At 53.7% G+C, this 16,301-nt stretch overlaps 1 protein-coding gene across 1 annotated transcript; it reads left to right on the forward strand.

The window, feature by feature from the left end:
• Positions 1 to 625: 625 nt before the first annotated feature.
• On the forward strand, positions 626 to 2,497 carry LOC147968075 (uncharacterized). The gene is made up of 4 exons (XM_087523379.1): positions 626 to 966; positions 1,060 to 1,777; positions 1,954 to 2,038; positions 2,172 to 2,497. Exons 1-4 carry the CDS (start codon positions 626 to 628, stop codon positions 2,495 to 2,497), a joined length of 1,470 nt encoding a protein of 489 aa, XP_087379505.1.
• Positions 2,498 to 16,301: the final 13,804 nt, after the last annotated feature.

Below are 16,301 nucleotides of genomic sequence, written 5' to 3' on the forward strand. Positions count from 1 at the left end.
GTGGAGGACGAGCGGCAACAACCCGTTTCTGCCCATCCCGCTGATCCAGTCGGTGAAGCTCTGGCAGAAATCCTACTTCTACGTGAAGAACATCGCTCCGCAAGGCGACTTCGTCAATCTGCCGGCTTACGTAGCCGGCCCGCCGGCTGGGAGGCAGCCCTCATGGTCCTTCCGGGCCAGGTCTCTGTCTTAGGGTGGGGCCGCTTCCGTTGCATGGCTCCAGGTGATGATCCAGTCGGAGGGTCTGACTGGGGCCGACCTGGTGGCTGTCTTCGTGGAGCGCCGGGTGCTCCCGCTCTAGGGCCGACCTCACATGATCTGCCAGATGAGCGGCCGCTTCGACCCATGCCGGCTAAGCACCAAGGAGATGCCTCACGCCGAGGTGTCTTACATGGTGAACTATATTTCCAACTACAAGCTCACCGAGGAGTGGCAGTACGGCAAGGAGCCGTACTCTCGCGCCAATCCTCCGCCCGTGGTAAGTTCCTCTTCTTTTCTTCTTTCCTTGTTGCCGGGTTCATGATGGCCGACTCCTGACCAGTTGGATTGTTTCCGGCAGAACCCCATGCTTCTGCCGGCAACCGGGGCTGCGGGGGTGGAACACCAGTTCCTCCCCGACCGCACGATGGATGACATAGACGATCCGGACCTGGGGGCGGCCGCCATGGAAGACGACATCGCAGGGGAAGGCGGCGAGGTAGGCAACACTGGGCTCGGGGCCTCCTTCGAGGATTGGCCAGATGATGATGAGGCCGAAGTTGTTCCGCGCCGTCAGTCGGCGCCCGATCATCAAGGCACGGGCCCATCCGCCGCGCCGGCTGCCTGTGGTGGCGCGCAGAAACGCCGGGCCACGTCGACCCACTTTGGCAGTCGGCCAAAGAAGCCCAAGAGTACCGCGGCGGTGACCAAGCGGGATGAGGTGGCCGCGAAGGCGGCCCGCTTTCGCAAGGTGGTGAAGCAGCCGCAGTCGGTTTCAGCCTAAGGGTTATTTTTCTTACGCCTTTCTTTTTCTTCTTCGGTTGATATTCTTCCGAGCCTTCTTCTTGACTTATCAAACAGGGCCCCACTTTCTCTTGAACGGGCCCCTGCCGCCTCCGTAGTCGGACCCGCGGGAGGGTCCTCGAGCTCCTGCCATGTGGATCCCCGTGCCAATCTCCTAGAGGCGACGGAGCAAAACGCGGGGGAAGCACGGGAGGAGCGGGAGGCGGAGGAGCGGAGGGCGGCTCGGGAGGCGAGGGAGAAGTCGGCGGAGGCACGGGCCGACGCGGCTGCCAAGGCCCAGGCGGAGGCCGCAGCCACGGAGGAGGCGGAGGCCCAGCGGGACCAGCCTCCGATGCTCGTCGTCCCCCTTCGCGCCGCGGCTCCCGACATTCCAGTGCCCCCGACGGAGGAGACCAGCCGCGGCCAGCCGGTGAAGGGGAAGGAGATGGAACCGATGCCACCGACTGGAAAGGGCCAAGGCAGCCGGCCCGACGCGCCGCCCGTGCAGCCGGCCGGAGGTGAGCCGATTGTCGGGGCGGACCTTGTGGTCATGTCGCCATCTCGTCGGTGCGCAGAGAAGGCGACTTCAGCGCCAGATCCGCAAAGCGCCGCTGGCACCGGCCCGTTGGCCCAGGACCTAGAAGCGGCTAGTGATAGCTCGTCCGGGTGGACGCCGGGCGGCGAAACGGCCGTGCTGAACATGGCGGCGCAGGACGTCCGGAACTGGCTTCAGGCCCAAGCTACCGCGCTGAAGCAGTACACTCAAGAATTTCTCACGACGCGAACGGTGATCCGGGTGAGTCCTTCCGCTTTTCGTTGATTGCTCCTGATTTCTTCCGTGGGGGCGCGTCAGCGCACCCACTAGGTGTAGTCCCCGAGTTCCGAGTCAGCTGCTGAGCAGGCGGCTTGGAACTTCTTGGTAGACTCTGATTGCCGTCTTGTTCTTACTTGTATCACTTATCTTATCTACAGGAGTATCATAACCTTCGCGCGGCTGCCTTCAACTCCCAGGCCCAGGAGTTGAATCAGAAAACCACCGATCTAACCGAGAGCCGGAGCAAGTGCTTCATCTTTTGTCTAAAGTGGGGGCGCGTCAGCGCACCCACTGGGTGTAGTCCCCGAGATTCGGGCCGACTGTTGAGCAGTCGAGTCGGATCTTTTCCTGACGACTTCATTCTTCATATCTGCAGGGGCCAATGCTGACTTGAGGAGCCAGCTAAGCGGAGCCCAGACCGCCCTTCGCGCCAAGGAGGCCGAGTGCGCCGCCCTGGCTCAAGAGCGTGACTGCCTGGCCAAGAAGCTGGCCGACCAGGAGGAGAGCCACAAGGCGGCCCTGAAGGCGGCGCAGGACAGCGAGGCCGCCCTCAAAGCCGAATACGAGACCGAGGCGGCAAACTGGGCTAAGGCAAGGCAGGCGCTGAGTCAAGGCTACAGCTGGGTAGAAGACTTAATCGACGGTGGGCCGCCTTCTTCATCGTTTCTTTGCCTGCTTTCGACTATCTGGTTCGTCTTTTGACTTTGTGTTACTTCTTTCTTCTTTGTGCAGATTACTTTCCCGGTTACTCTGTTGCCGCCACCCAAGCCATCGAGGCCTACCGCGACACGCGACGGCAGGCGGGGGCCGAGGTTGCACCGGGAGCCAGCCGGTCGCTTGAGGAGCAACTTCTGGCGCTTCAAGCCCGCCTGCAGCCGGCCCACCGCATGCTCCGCCGTCTTCAGCACGCCGGGGCGCAAGTGCTGGCCGCCCTCTGGCCCGGCGAGGTGATCTCGCGCACCCCAAGTCGGACTGTCGACTGGCTGGAGGTTCCAGTCAGCCGCTTCGAGGCTTGGAAGGCGTCAGCGGCCCGGTCCGGCGCTAGGCGGGCATTGGAGTTCGTCCGAGCTTGGTATCCTGGGCTGAACTTGGACCAGCTGAGCACCTGGCGGCAGGAGGCTGACGAGGAGCTGGAGGCGGTGCGGCCGGCTATCATCCAGCACGCCCCGGCGATCGTCGAGTACACCGACACTAGCGCCTTTGCCCCTGAGGTGGATGACGCCGGCACGCTCAGCCGGAGGAGTGGTTCAGGCTGAACCCGGCAGAAGGTGAGGACTCGGCGGAGGATATTGCTTCCAGCAATGAGGGCGAAGGGGAAGAGGGAGAGGATGGTGAAGACGTTGCGCCAGACGGCGAAGCGACCAGCCCGCCTCAGCCTGATCGTGCCTCCAGCAACGATGTCGAGACTCGCCATCCGGTCACTCCTCCAGCCGGTACTGCCGACTCCACCAACCTGCCCAACTCGCCCGTTGTTCCCTTGGCCTGATCTGCCGTCCTTGCTTTCCTACTTGTTACTCTTTTGAACAATCTTTAAATTTACGCAGTTCCACCCACTGGGGGTGTATTCAAACTATGTTGAATGCTGACCTTTCGAAGGTCTTTTGTGTAAATATTATGCATGTGTTTGGCTTCCGTTCATGTTTGCTTTTCATCCTTTTAGCTTTTTCCTTTGCCGCCTTTCCTTGGCCGCCGCCTTCCCAGCCGGACAGCTGCTCTGCAGTCTGTGGCCGGAGAAGGACTTGGTTGTTTTGGGAAGGCAAGTACTCGAGCTTTCTTAGATTGCAGCAAGGTGAACGGGAAGCCAGCCAGCCAGCTGCTCTGGTAGCCGGCTAGCGGGGCGAGAGGCCGGCTCGCGTTATATAAGTTCGTTGGTCCTTAGCCGTCTTTTGTGTGGGCATCCTTTCCTGCCCTTGGCTCTTGCCAGTCGGACAGTCAATTCTTCGAGTTGCGACTTTTGGCAAGAGGGGGCTTGGGTGTCGGCACACTACTTGTCTGACTGCAGGCAGAACTTTATATATAACTTAAGGCGGCGAGTCCCCGGGCCGACTGGTCAGGCCCGGTGCCGGATGAAAAAACAAATGTAGTAACATATTCATAGGCATGATACCCATCATTCATAGATAAAAGAGGGTAGTCCCCGAGTGCTCCTCGGGGGACCCTTTGTCTCGTACTTAGTACAAAAGTTAGTGTGATACATACTGCTTTTTAACTGTAAAATCTTCGGAGGAGATTGGCGTTCCATGGTCGTTCTGACTCCTTGCCGGAATCATCTCTCTTGCGTGCCTTCGGCTTCTGCGCGTCGATTAGGTAGTAGGAGTCGTTGCCTAAAGCTCTGCTGATGACGAAGGGGCCCTCCCAAGGGGCCGAGAGCTTGTGCTGGCTGGCTGTTTGCTAGATCAGCCGGAGCACAAGATTGCCCTCTTGGAAGGATCTTGGCTTGACCTTCCGGCTGTGGTAGCGGCGCAGACCCTGCTGATAGATGGCGGACCGGCTGAGGGCTAACAGTCGGCCCTCTTCCAGCAGGTCGACGCCATCTTTACGTGCTTCCTTGGCCTCTGCCTCCGTGTACATGGTGACCCGAGGCGAGTCGAACTCGATATCAGTTGGGACGACAGCCTCGGCGCCATATACAAGGAAAAAAGGTGTGAAGCCGGTTGACTTGTTTGGGGTAGTGCGCGAGCTCCAGAGGATGGCCGGCAGCTCGTCGAGCCAACAGCCGGCCGAACGCTCCAGTGGCACGACCAGTCGGGGCTTGATGCCGGAGAGGATGAGGCCGTTTGCTCGCTCGACCTGGCCGTTTTACTGCGGGTGGGCAACGGACGCTAGGTCCAGTCGGATGCCGTGTGTTGCGCAGAAACATGAAAGTGCTCCCTTTGCAAAATTTGTACCATTGTCGGTGATGATGTTGTGCGGTATGCCGTACCGGGTTGTGATATCTGCGATGAACGTCATGGCAGTCGGCCCATTCAGCTTCTTGATCGGCTTTGCTTCAATCCACTTGGTAAATTTGTCCACAGCGACGAGCAGATGTGTCATGCCGCCGCGTTCCATCTTGAATGGGCCCACCATGTCTAGTCCCCAGACGACAAAAGGCCAGGTGAAGGGGATCGTCTTGAGTGCGGAAGCCGGTAGATGTTGCTTGGAACTGAAAACTTGGCACCCTTTGCAGTGTTTGACTAGCTCCTTGGCGTCATCCAAAGCAGTCGGCCAGAAGAATCCATGGCAGAAAGCTTTAGCGAGGAGTGATCGTGAGGCCGCGTGGTGGCCGCATTCACCTTGGTGGATGTCCTTGAGGATTGCTATGCCCTTCTCTGGCTCGACGCAGAGATGGAAGACTCCAGTGACACTGCGCCTAACAAGCTCTCGATTTACTATTGTGTATGCTCCGGCTCGGCGTTGAACTTGTCTTGCCGAGATTTCGTCGGTTGGCAACTCTCTGTTTTCTAAGAAGTTGAGGATGGGTTGGGCCCATGATGGAGCTCTGACTTCTTCTATTGTCAGAACTGCTACTGTGACCAGGGCTGGGTGGTGAAGAGTTGGAGTCGGCCACCGCCTGTTGTGTCGATGCAGTTCCCGGGCCGCCTGTCGAAGTCCCCGAGCCGCCTGCTTGGTTCCCCAAGTCAGGTCCGACTGCGTCGGGGTCAGGCGGCACGAAGATGGAATCAGATTCTGGAGACGGCTTGAGGAGGCGATGGAGAGAAACGCCGGCTGGTATAGCTTGCCGGGTGGAGCCTACTCGTGCCAGGGCATCTGCTTGCATGTTGTCGGTGCGTGGTACATGAAGGAGCTCGCATCCTTCAAAATATCCACTGATTTGCTGAACGAGGAAGCGGTAGCTCGCCACGTTCGCCTCCTTGGCGTCCAAGTCGCCAGATGACTGCTGGACCACCAAATCCGAGTTGCCATAGCACAGGATCCGGCGGATGCCGAGCTCCTTGGCTAGCCGGAGCCCGTGTATGAGCGCCTCATACTCGGCCACATTGTTGGAGGCGGCAAAATGAATTTGCAATGTGTACTTGAGCTTGTCGCCCTTGGCAGAGGTGAGGATGATACCGGCTCCCAAGCCGGTGTGCATCTTGGACCCATCGAAGTGCATCTGCCAATGAGTGGAGTCGGGGGCCGGTGGCAGGTACTGTGTTTCGGCCCAGTCGACGAGGAAGTCGGCCAGTGCTTGGGATTTAATGGCGGTGCGGGGCTGGTAGAAGATCGTGTAAGGAGCCAACTCAATGGCCCATTTTGCCACTCGGCCAGATGCATCCCGGCTACCTATGATCTCGGCGAGCGGGGCAGTACATACGACCGTGATGGGGTGCTCTTGAAAGTAGGGCTTGAGCTTCTTGGCAGCGAAGTACACACCGTAGCACATCTTCTGGTAGTGTGGGTAGTTCTGCTTCGAGGTGGATAACACTTCGCTTAAATAATACACCGGCCTCTGGACCAGCTGAGCTCGGCCTTCTTCTGGGCGCTGGACCACGATGACTGACGATGACTGTGCTGACCACCTGGCTAGTAGCGGCAATGTAAAGGAGCATGGGTTCTTTTTCAGTCAGTGCCGTCAAGATAGGCGGCGTGGTCAGCATCTTCTTTAGCTCGTGGAAGGCTTGGTCCGCCTGGTCGTTCCACTCGAAATGAGTGGACTTCTTCATGAGTCGGTAGAGGGGGAGAGCTTTCTCCCCGAGCCGGCTGATGAAGCGGTTCAGGGAAGCCAAGCATCCGGTGAACTTCTGGACGTCTCGTAGCTTGGTGGGAATCACCATTCTCTCTATAGCTTTGATCTTCATCGGGTTGCACTCGATGCCGCGTTCGGAGACCATAAAGCCTAGAAGCTGGCCGGCTGGTACTCCAAACATGCATTTCTCGGGGTTGAGCTTGATTTGAAATCGGCACAAGTTTTCAAATGTCTCTCTGAGGTCTTCCAGCAAGGTGCCGCGCTTCTCCGTCTTCACCACAATATCGTCTACATAGACGTGGGCTTTTCTGCCGAGCTGCTTGAGGAGGCATTTCTGCATGCAACGCTGAAAAGTGGCACCGGCATCTCTCAAGCCGAATGTCATAGTCAGGTAGCAGAAGGCTCCGAATGGTGTGATGAAGGCGGTCTTCAGGCGGTCAGCTGGGTCCAACTTTATCTGGTGGTAGCCTGAGTAAGCATCCAGGAAGCTCAACAGCTCGCATCCGGCTGTGGAGTCTATCACTTGATCAATCCTTGGCAAGGCGAATGGATCTTTGGGGCAGGCCTTGTTGAGGCTGGTGTAGTCTATACACATGCGCCATTTGTTATTTTTCTTCAGCACGAGGACCGGGTTGGCAAGCCACTCTAGAAAGAAAACTTCCATAATGAAGCCGGCTGCGAGAACCCGAGCTATCTCTTCTCCTACAATCCTTCTCTTCTCTTCTGATAGTCGGCGGAGGGGCTGTTTGACTGGTTTTGCACCTACTCGGGCATGTAGCTTGTGCTCGGCGAATTCCTTCGGAACACCTGACATGTCCTTGGGGGACCATGCGAAGATGTCCCGATTCTCACGGAGGAAATCGGCGAGCTCGCCTTCCTATTTGCTTTCCAGGTTTGCCCCGATGGTGGCAAACCTTTCTGGGTGCTCCGGGTCCAGAGGTACCTTCTTCGTCTCTTTGGCCGGCTGGAAAGAACCTTGGGCATCACACTCCTTGGGGTTGGGGGACAGGGCCGGCTGCTTGCCGGCCATGGCCATGACTCGGTCCAGTATCTTCTTCTCTTCAGCAATCACGAGGCACTCGGCCAGCCGGCTGCTGGCTGCCGCACACTCGGAGGATTTCTTGTAGTCTCCGGCTATGGTGATGATGTCCTTGGAACTCGGTATCTTCATCCTGAGGTAGGCATAGTGGGGTACAGCCATGAACTTGGACAAAGCAGGTCGGCCAAGCAACGCGTGGTAAGGGCTCTCCAGATCCACTACCTCAAACCACACCGCCTCTCGGCGGAAATGATCCTTGTCCCCGAAGAGGACATCTATCTTGATCTTGCCGATTAGGGAGCAGGACAGGCCGGGCACGATGCCATGGAACACGGTCCGACTAGGCATGAGCTGCTTCGTCTTGATGCTCAGCTTCTCCATGGTGTCAGCACGTGGGAGAAACGGGCGGCTCGCCTTTCTGTTGCGAGGGTGGAATCCAAAACCAATGCGTAAGAGCCGGGAGATGGCATCACCTCTGGGTGATCAGTCTGGCTCCAGCTGATAGGCCTTTCTGACCAGTGCATGAACTCGGGGTTGTTGGAGGCAACTGCGTTGACTTCTTGGTGTTGTCGGCGCCGGCTACACCGATCTTCCGGTAGGCTCGTAAAGACGACGTAGGCGGCATACTCGTCGGGCAACTCGTCTTGAACAGCCCCTACTGCTGGTCGAGCAGCCGGCCACGGAGGGGCCGGAGGCGGCTGACCAGCAGGCGGAGGTGGCGCTATCCCCTCTCCCTTGGAGATCCGCGTGAGCCAGTGGCATTTTCGGGTTGTGTGGTTTGAAGGCTTCGCGCCGCTGTGAAACTTGCCGACTGGTGGCCACCTGCCGACTGGTGGAAGGCGGCGGGGGAGCCTTGCGCTTGTGGTCGTTCTGGCACGGGCGTCGGCTGGAGTCTCCTGCCGGCATCTTGGGACTCGGAGCGAGTACCTTCCTGGAGGCATCTACTCGGAGCTCGGTCTTCATTGAGGAATCGGCCGTGGCATATTTATCAGCTATGATCAGTAGCTCGTCGAGGGTAGTCGGCTCGTCGCAGAGGAGTCGGTACTTGAGGAGGGTGCCTTCTCGGCACCCGGCGGTGAAGTACTCTATAGCTTGAACCTCGTGCACCCCTTCGCAGGAGTTGCGGACCTCGGCCCAACGAGTGAGGTAGTCGCGAGTTGATTCACTGGGCCCTTGCACACACAAGGAGAGCTGTCGGGGCTTAGGAGCTCGCTTGTAGGTGCTGTTGAAGTTGCGGATGAAGGCTTCTGTGAAGTCCAGCCAGCTGTTGACGCTGTAAGGCTTGAGGCTGTTGAGCCAGGTGTGCGTCGTGCCTTGGAGCATGAGGGGAACATACTTCACGGCACTGTGCCTGTTGCCGTTCGCGATGCTAACCGCAGTGAGTCGATCAACCAGTCTTCCGGCTTCACGGAGCCGTTGTACTTGGGCGTGTCTCTTGGTAGCGAGAACCCTTTAGGGAAGGGTTCGTCGCGGATGCGGGGCCCGAAGCAGGGCGGGCCGACACCATCTTCTTCTTCCAGAGCCAGGGATCGCGCTAGGCGGTCGATCCGATGGCAGGTGTCATTCTCGCCGACTCCTTCGCGGCGACCCAGTCGGCCGCTGAGAGTCGAATGCGTGACAGGCGGCGGAGTAGGATATCTCTCCCCACGAGGCGGAGGAGGAGGCGGATCACCCCGCCATTCCACAGCTCGGGGACGGCCTTCTGCGTCATGCTCGATGGAGATTCGAGTCCGGCTGCGGCTGGCAGTCGGCTCCTTTTCTTTCCTTGCGCGGGTGTTGTCCGCCGTCGGCGTTCGGGATGTCACACCATGCTCTCGGCGTGCGGGAGGACTTTCGGCGCGGACACCGGCTTCATGCCGCTCTATGGATGCGTCGATAAGCTGCTGGATGCGTCTGGTCATGTAGGGGAGCTCGTCGGCCCTTAGTCCGTCCAGCTCGTCTAGGGCCGCCTGGGCGTTGCGTAGCTTCTCGAGAGGCATGGCATAGACTGGGCGATCTACTCCCAGCACGCCAGCGATAGCTGCACCGCGTTTCTTGATGATACCGACGCGGCTCCGCCCGTCAGGAGGCGGCGTGCCGAAGGCGGCGTGGTCGACTTCGCGCTAGTGAGCCTCGGTCCTTCACAACGAGGGCAAGGCGGCGCGCCTCCAATGTCTGGGCGTCGGTGTCAGTCAGGATGGGGGCGGACAAGTCGTGCAGCGCCGCCTGCAGGGCGTCGTGGGCGTTTTCGCTAGAGGCGGCGCCGTGGCTGATGACCAGTACCTCGGTGATGGCGCTGCCGCTGCTGTCGGCTCGAGGAAGAGGGTCGTTGATGATTACCATGTTGGAGGGGAAGGCGTCAAGCGATGCCGTGTCAAGGAGTTGGTCGAGGAGGTTGACGAGGTGGCTTTCGGGGAAGCCTGTGCCCGCGTCGGATGCGGGCTCGTTGGAGATGCGAGCCTCGCCAAGAAGATCGGTGAGGTAGCTCGCCGCGCATGCGTCAGCGACGCCTTACAGCGCGTCGGGGCAAGCGCCATCGGGCGAGCCGGGCTGGCTACGCACGCTGGGGAGGAAGAGGGTTCCCGTCCAGAGCAGGTCTCCGGACGATGGTGCACCTGGCCCCACGGTGGGCGCCAAATGTCGGGTGGTTGGTGCGACATATGCCAACGGGTGGCTTATCATTGTGGGGGCCAATAAAACATCGCCGGTGCCTGGAAACGGGATAAGGCGAAGACATGCACGCCGGCGGATCTTACCCAGCTTCAAGGCTCTCCGTGGAGATAACACCCCTACTGCTGCTCTGCAGGGTCTCCGCATGGTCACTAGATTGACAAGTAGCTACAAGAGGCTCCTTGGGCTGTTTGGTGAAAGGATGAGGAAGGGCAAGGCTAGCCCATCTCTCCTATCGATGAGGTGTCTGGAACTATCGAAAGGGAGATCCCCCTGCATGGGTGCCCCGGGGGGTTTATATAGGCCTACCCCCCGGAGGTACAATGGTAATCCGACTGGGCGCAGGCCCCAGCCGTCTATGTCTAGGCTGACCAGCTTCTCCGCCGACCGATGGGCCCGCCGACTGCCGGCCTTCTGGTCGACAGGCCGGTCCCACCGCTCGGGGGTCTTGTCGGAGGCTGGTTACTATTGCCTCGCCTCTGGTGACGAGGGCTTGTCGTGGTAAGCGTGGCTACAATGCCGCCGCTGGGCGGCTCATCACTGTAGCCTTACCTCGTCTGATCTCCTTAATGAGGCACCTCCTTCGAGGGAGAGAGTTGGCCGGCTATTGGGAGCCGGCCATACCCCAGGCCGACTGCAGGAGGCCTAGCCGCCTTCGGGTGTCTCCCTGACTGAGGGGGCCCGCCACCCACAGATCGTACTAACTGCTCGCCGTGGGTGACGTCTTGATCAACATGGCAACAGTGCCGTGCCGGACGGGTGATGGCCACCCTGCATGACGTATTGTGGCCGTGCGCGCCCCGGGATTCGGGGTGGCAGGCTTCACTGTAGCCACGCCCCATCTCGTCGCCGTTAGGTGGGCGCAGACTCTGAGGGCACGATCTTGGCTGCCTGCTGAGGGGCCGGCTCCTTGGAGTCGGCCTTCCCATGGCCGGCTTCTTGGAGTCGGCCTTCTCGTGGTTTTGTTTCTCAAGGATTTTAGGGCAGGGCCGCCTTTGCGCAGCCGGCCTGAGAGGTAGCCAGCTGGGGGAAGGCGGCCCCACGTCTTGGACGCTTGGAGGCTCAATCGGCCTATAATTTTTCTGAAGAACCAGGGGAAGCCGGCTAGGCTACCCGTGGTCATTTACTCCGACAAAGATCAATGAGGATAAATCCGTAGGCATTGGATCGGTGAATTGTTGGATGATATTCATCATGAGATAGTTATAACCTAGGACAATATGGCAATAGCTCCAGTTCATCGATATAATGTAGGCATGTATTCCGTAAATAGTCGTACATGCTTTATTAAAAGAACTTTCATGACATCTTTTGTCCTACCCTCCCGTGGCAGCGGGGTCCATATTGGAAACTAAGGGATATTAAGGCATCCTTTTAATAGAGAACAGGAACAAAGCATTAACACATAGTGAATACATGAACTCGTCAAACTACGGTCATCACCGGGAGTGGGCCCGGTTGTTGTCACTCTGGGGTTGCCGGATCATAGCCATAGTAGGTGACTATAACTTGCAAGATCGGATTTAGAACATGGATATAATGACGATAACATAAACGGTTCAGATCTGAAATCATGGCACCCGGGGCCAAAGTGACAAGCATTAAGCATGGCAACGTCATAGCAACATCAATCTAAGAACATAGTGGATACTAGGGATCAGGCCCTAACAATACTAACTCGACTACATGATGAATCTCATCCAACTCATCACCGACCAGCGAGCCTACGAAGGAATTACTCACTCCCGGTGGGGAGCATCATGGAATTGGCGATGGAGAAGGGTTGGTGATGACGAAGAATGAAGATCCCCCTCTCTGGAGCCCCAAACGGACTCCAGATCTGCCATCCCGAGGAAGAACAGGGCTTGGCGGCGGCTCCTCTCGTGGATCGCAATAATTCTTTCTTCCTGATTTTTTTCTGGAAATATGTGAACATATAGTATCAGGAGGGTCGTCAGCGGGGCCACCAGGTGGGTACAACCCACCTGGGCGCGCCAGGAGAGGGGCGCGCCCTGGTGGGTTGTGCCCACCCAGGGGCGCCTCTCTGGTGGGTCTTGGCTCTAGTAATTCATATTATTGATATAAAAAATCCTCAAAAAGTTCCGTTCCATTCCGAGAACTTTTATTTCTGCACAAAAACAACACCATGGTAGTTCTGCTGAAAATAGCGTCAGTCCGGGGTTAGTTTCATTCAAATCATGCAAAATAGAGTCCAAAACAAGAGAAAAAGCATGAGAAAAAGTAGATACGTTGGAGACGTATCAACTCCCCTAAGCTTAAACCTTTGCTTGTCCTCAAGCAATTCAATTGATAAACTGAAAGTGAAAAAGAAAAACTTTTACAAACTCTTATGGTCTTGTTTACGTAATTAAGCTTAAACAGGACCCAGGTTTTCAGCCAACATTATAACTAACCATGTCGACAATAACTCTTAAAGATTATAATGACTCATATCAATGGCATAATCAGCTTCCCGAGTTCTTACTTTCTTTGAAGAAATTCATGGGACAACTTCTCGTGATCCGCTGAGAGGGCCACATGACGACTTTCAAGTTCATCATCTTCTGACTTACGACGCTTGAGGTCTTTAGACAGAGCTTGACTACGATCCATTTCCTCATCTAACAGATCATCGCTTTTATCTCGCAATTTTTGCATCTTTTCCATAGCAATGTGTTGTTCAGTTGCAATTTTAGCAAGTTTCTTATAATTGGGCTTAGCCTCACACCTAGAGTCGTCATCACTAGAAGTGTTAAAGTAAGATTCTGATAACCCACAAGTATAGGGGATCGCAACAGTTTTCGAGGGTAGAGCATTCAACCCAAATTTATAGATTCGACACAAGGGGAGCCAAAGAATATTTGAAGGTATTTACAGCTGAGTTTTCAATTCAACCACACCTGGAGATTAATTATCTGCAGCAAAATGATCAGCAACAAAGTAGTTTGATAGTAGTTACAATAGCAATAGTAACAATAACAGTGATAGCAGTAATTTTGTAGCAAGCGTAACAGTGATGATAGCGGTAGTAACTTAGCAGAAACAATATAAGATAAATTTGTAGGCATTGGATCGGTGACTTGTTGGATGATATTCATCATATGACAGTTATTACCTAGGGCTATTCGGCACTAGCTCTAGTTCATTGATATAATGTAGGCATGTATTCCGTAAATAGTCATACGTGCTTTATTAAAAGAACTTGCATGACAGCTTTTGTTCTGCCCTCCCGTGGCAGCGGGGTACATATTTGAAACTAAGGAATATTAAGGCCTCCTTTCAATAGAGAACCGGAACAAAGCATTAACACATAGTGAATACATGAACTCCTCAAATTACGGTAATCACCGAAAGAAGTCCCGGTTATTGTCACTCCGGGGTTACCGCATCATAACACGTAGTAGGTGACTATAACTTGCAAGATCAGATCTAGAACATGGATATAATGATGATAACATAAACGGTTTAGATCGGAAATCATGGCACCCGGGCCCAAAGTGACAAGCATTAAGCATGGCAAAGTCATAGCAACATCAATCTAAGAACATAGTGGATACTAGGGATCAAGCCCTAACAAAACTAAATCGATTACATGATGAATCTCATCCAACTCCTCACCGACTAGTGAGCCTACGAAGGAATTACTCACTCCCAGTGGGGAGCATCATGGAATTGACGATGGAGAAGGGTTGGTGATGATGAAGAATGAAGATCCCCCTCTCCGGAGCCCCAAACGGACTCTAGATCTGCCCTCCCGAGGAAGAACATGGCTTGGCGGCGGTTCCGTCTCGTGGATCGCAATAATTCTTTCTCTCTCATTTTTTCTCCAAAAATAGGATTTTATAGTGTTGGTTTCAGGGTCAGCGGGGCCACCAGGTGGGGATAACCCACCTGGGCGCTAGGAGAGGGGGCGCGCCATGGTGGATTGTGCCCACCCAGGTGCCCCTCTCCGACAGGTCTTGGCTCCAGAAATTCTTACTATTCAGATAAAAAATCCTCGCAAAGTTCCGTTCCATTCTGAGAACTTTTATTTCTGCACAAAAACAACACCATGGTAGTTCTGCTGAAAACAGCGTCAGTCCGGGGTTAGTTTCATTCAAATCATGCAAATGAGAGTCCAAATCAAGAGGAAAAGCATTAGGAAAAGTAGATATGTTGGAGACGTATCAACTCCCGCAAGCTTAAAACTTTGCTTGTCCTCAAGCAATTCAGTTGATAAATTGTAAGTGAAGAAGAAAAACTTTTACGAACTCTTTTGCTCTTGTTTGCATAAATAAGCTTAAACAACACCCAGGTTTTCAGCCAACATTATAGCTAACCATGTCAAAAATAACACTTAAAGCTTATAATGGTTCATATCAATGACATAATCAGCTAGTGAGCAATAATAAGATATCTCAAATGGCAACACGTTGTCAAAACAACCATGATATAATATGAAAATAATGGTATCTTGCTAGCCCTTTCTGAGACCACAAAACGTAAATGCAGAGCACCTCCAAAGTTCAAGCAGCGACTAAACATTGTAATTCATGGTAGAAAAGATCCAGTCATGATGCACCCAATATTAGCTACACACAATGCATAAATCATGACTGATGTGCTCTACTCAGTTTCTGGCGCTTGTTTTAGAAGGTGGTGACACAACATAAAAGTAAATAGAAAGTCCCTTCGCAGAGGGAAGCAGTGATTTGCAGAGGTGCCAGAGCTTAGTTTTTAAAACAGAGATAAATGATATTTTGAGACATGCACCATTCTTATTCACTTCATGACCATCAGTTATCAACATCTTCCATGCTAAGCACGCTAGTGGCGGTTCCCAAGCGGTAAAAGTAAAGGTTTTGACTTCATTGGGAGTTTTTGTTTGATTATTTAAGAGATGAACTCTCTTTGTATTTTGCAGTTTGGGACTGGGCATCCGTATTACCGCCTATTTTCTCGTGCGATGGCGAGTGAATAAACACTCGACCTGAGAATAACCTGCTTAGCATGGAAGATACCGACCACCTCCTGTCGTTCCATGAACGATCCAGACACACAAAACGGATAAATTTTTAGAAGTTTTTAGAGGTGGCACATGCAAATTTACTTAGGACGGCAGGGTAATATGGTATATAGGTAGGTATGGTGGACTCATCTGGAATAACTTTGGGTTCAAGGTTTTTGATGTACAAGTAGAAACCCCACTTAGTACAGGCGAAGGCTAGCAATTAAGATTGAGAAGCGGCCAGCTAGAGAGCAACAACGATCATAACCATGCATTATGTGTAAGTAACATTGGACACTAGCATGAGTAGGATATGAACACCATGAACATAAACATTATGGAGGCTATGTTGGTTTTGATTCAACTACATGCATGAACATGTACCAAGTCAAGCCACTTGAACATTTAGAGGAGGATACCATATCATCGTACTACATCACAATTATTTTAACACTATGTTGATATCCAAGCTAAATTATTATTAACTCCCAGCTACATATGCATGGCATGAGAAACTATAATCTCTAATTGTCATTGCAAACATGTTTAATCATAACGAGCTGAATCATGGACGCTAGGTTAAACATATTTACACGGACAAGACAAGTCAATTTCATACCAGTATCTCTTTGCCACGACCAGTTCATCGGATGTCGTCATTATTGCCTTTCACTTGCACGACCGAATGATATTAAAAAAATAATAGTGCAAGAGTGCCATGGACTAAGCTAGAATCTGCAAACATTTATTCAACAGGAGAAGACAAGGTAAAATGGGCTCTTTATTAGTTCAACAATTATTCATATGAGATCCACTCAACATTTTCATCGTGGTCTTCTCCTCGGTACAACTCAAATAAAAGAAAAGAATTTCAGAGGAACACGCTAGAATATTTTTGGAGTTTTTGGTTTTCTTGAACAAGCAAATTAAAGGGAAAAGTAAAAACGAGAAAGACTATTTACACGGGAAAGCTCCCAACAAGCAAAAGAAGAACAAGGAAATCTTTTTCGATTTTCTTTTTAGTACTACTACTAAGCATGCATAGAAAGTAAATTAACTACAACTAATTTTTTTGGTTTTTCTAAAGTTTTTCAAACACACAAGAAGAAAGCAGGAAAAGAAATCTAAGCATGGATGATACAATGAAAAAAATGTGAGCACC

Source organism: Triticum urartu, chromosome 5A (assembly GCF_056163025.1).
Source record: "Triticum urartu cultivar PI428250 chromosome 5A, HENAU_Tu73, whole genome shotgun sequence".
Classification (NCBI taxonomy): domain Eukaryota; kingdom Viridiplantae; phylum Streptophyta; class Magnoliopsida; order Poales; family Poaceae; genus Triticum; species Triticum urartu.